The 798-nt window shown below is 33.5% G+C and overlaps 1 protein-coding gene across 1 annotated transcript in view; it reads left to right on the top strand.

Annotated features, from left to right (window-relative positions):
* Positions 1-68: 68 nt before the first annotated feature.
* LOC119581803 (protein polybromo-1-like) overlaps positions 69-798 on the top strand; it is a gene marked incomplete at both ends in the record, with an annotated part of 78095 nt that continues 77365 nt past the window's right edge. Inside the window, 2 exon segments of the mRNA XM_037929934.1 lie at positions 69-203; positions 332-523. Coding sequence (XP_037785862.1) covers positions 69-203; positions 332-523 — 327 coding nt within the window.

The raw sequence follows: 798 nt of genomic DNA, 5'->3' as shown, positions 1-798 counted from the left end.
ATCACTATAATTTACTATTAGCATTGTATTGATAGAATTTATTTATCCTTCCCTTTTTTTTTAAATAGTCTACTGATGAGTACAAAGATGCTTGTGAGCTGTGGACAATATTTGAGGAGGCCAAAGATCGTGCACCTGAAGAGATTAATAAAGAGAAATTACGTCAGCAGTCCCAAGAAGAAGATGAACGACAAGGCAAAAGGGTATGTTTATGGAAATTACTTGACTAGTTAATAATAAATGAATTATTTCTAATTTGTATTTCTAAGTAGATTTACTCTGCATTTTTGTCAAAGTTATTTGATTGGTTGTTATTTGCAACTATTTTTAGAAATACATTCTACAGAGGGGAAGACCACCAAAGTCTGCAATTGCATTGTCTGCCCCAATGATATTAGAAGAGGATGGTGAGCCTATGACAATAGAAAATGCTATTGAAGAGCTTTTTGGAGCAGTGATGACAGCTATGGATCCTGATGGAAGACTCTACTCCTATGATTTTCGTCTTTTACCTTCAAGAGAGGTAAAGCTTTATATAGTTGGCTCTCATGAGGGACAGTTTACCATATTGTTGGGCTATGAAAATTAACTTAGTCAATGAACAAACTTGGTGAACTGAAGGAAGTTCAGTGTATACAGTGTTTATTTTAAGAAATGTACCAACAGTTGACCCTTAACATTCACTATGTTCCTAAAACCCTGCTTAAATGTAGGAATATATAAATGCTTGTACATATATTAGTATTATCCTACATTATATACATATGATAAAGACCAATAGTAATTGCCTTGGGGTTT

Source organism: Penaeus monodon, chromosome 15 (genome assembly GCF_015228065.2).
Source record: "Penaeus monodon isolate SGIC_2016 chromosome 15, NSTDA_Pmon_1, whole genome shotgun sequence".
In the NCBI taxonomy this organism is placed as follows: Eukaryota; Metazoa; Arthropoda; class Malacostraca; order Decapoda; family Penaeidae; genus Penaeus; species Penaeus monodon.
The sequence above is the reverse complement of the archived record's forward strand: the minus strand, read 5'-3'. Positions and strand labels throughout refer to the sequence as shown.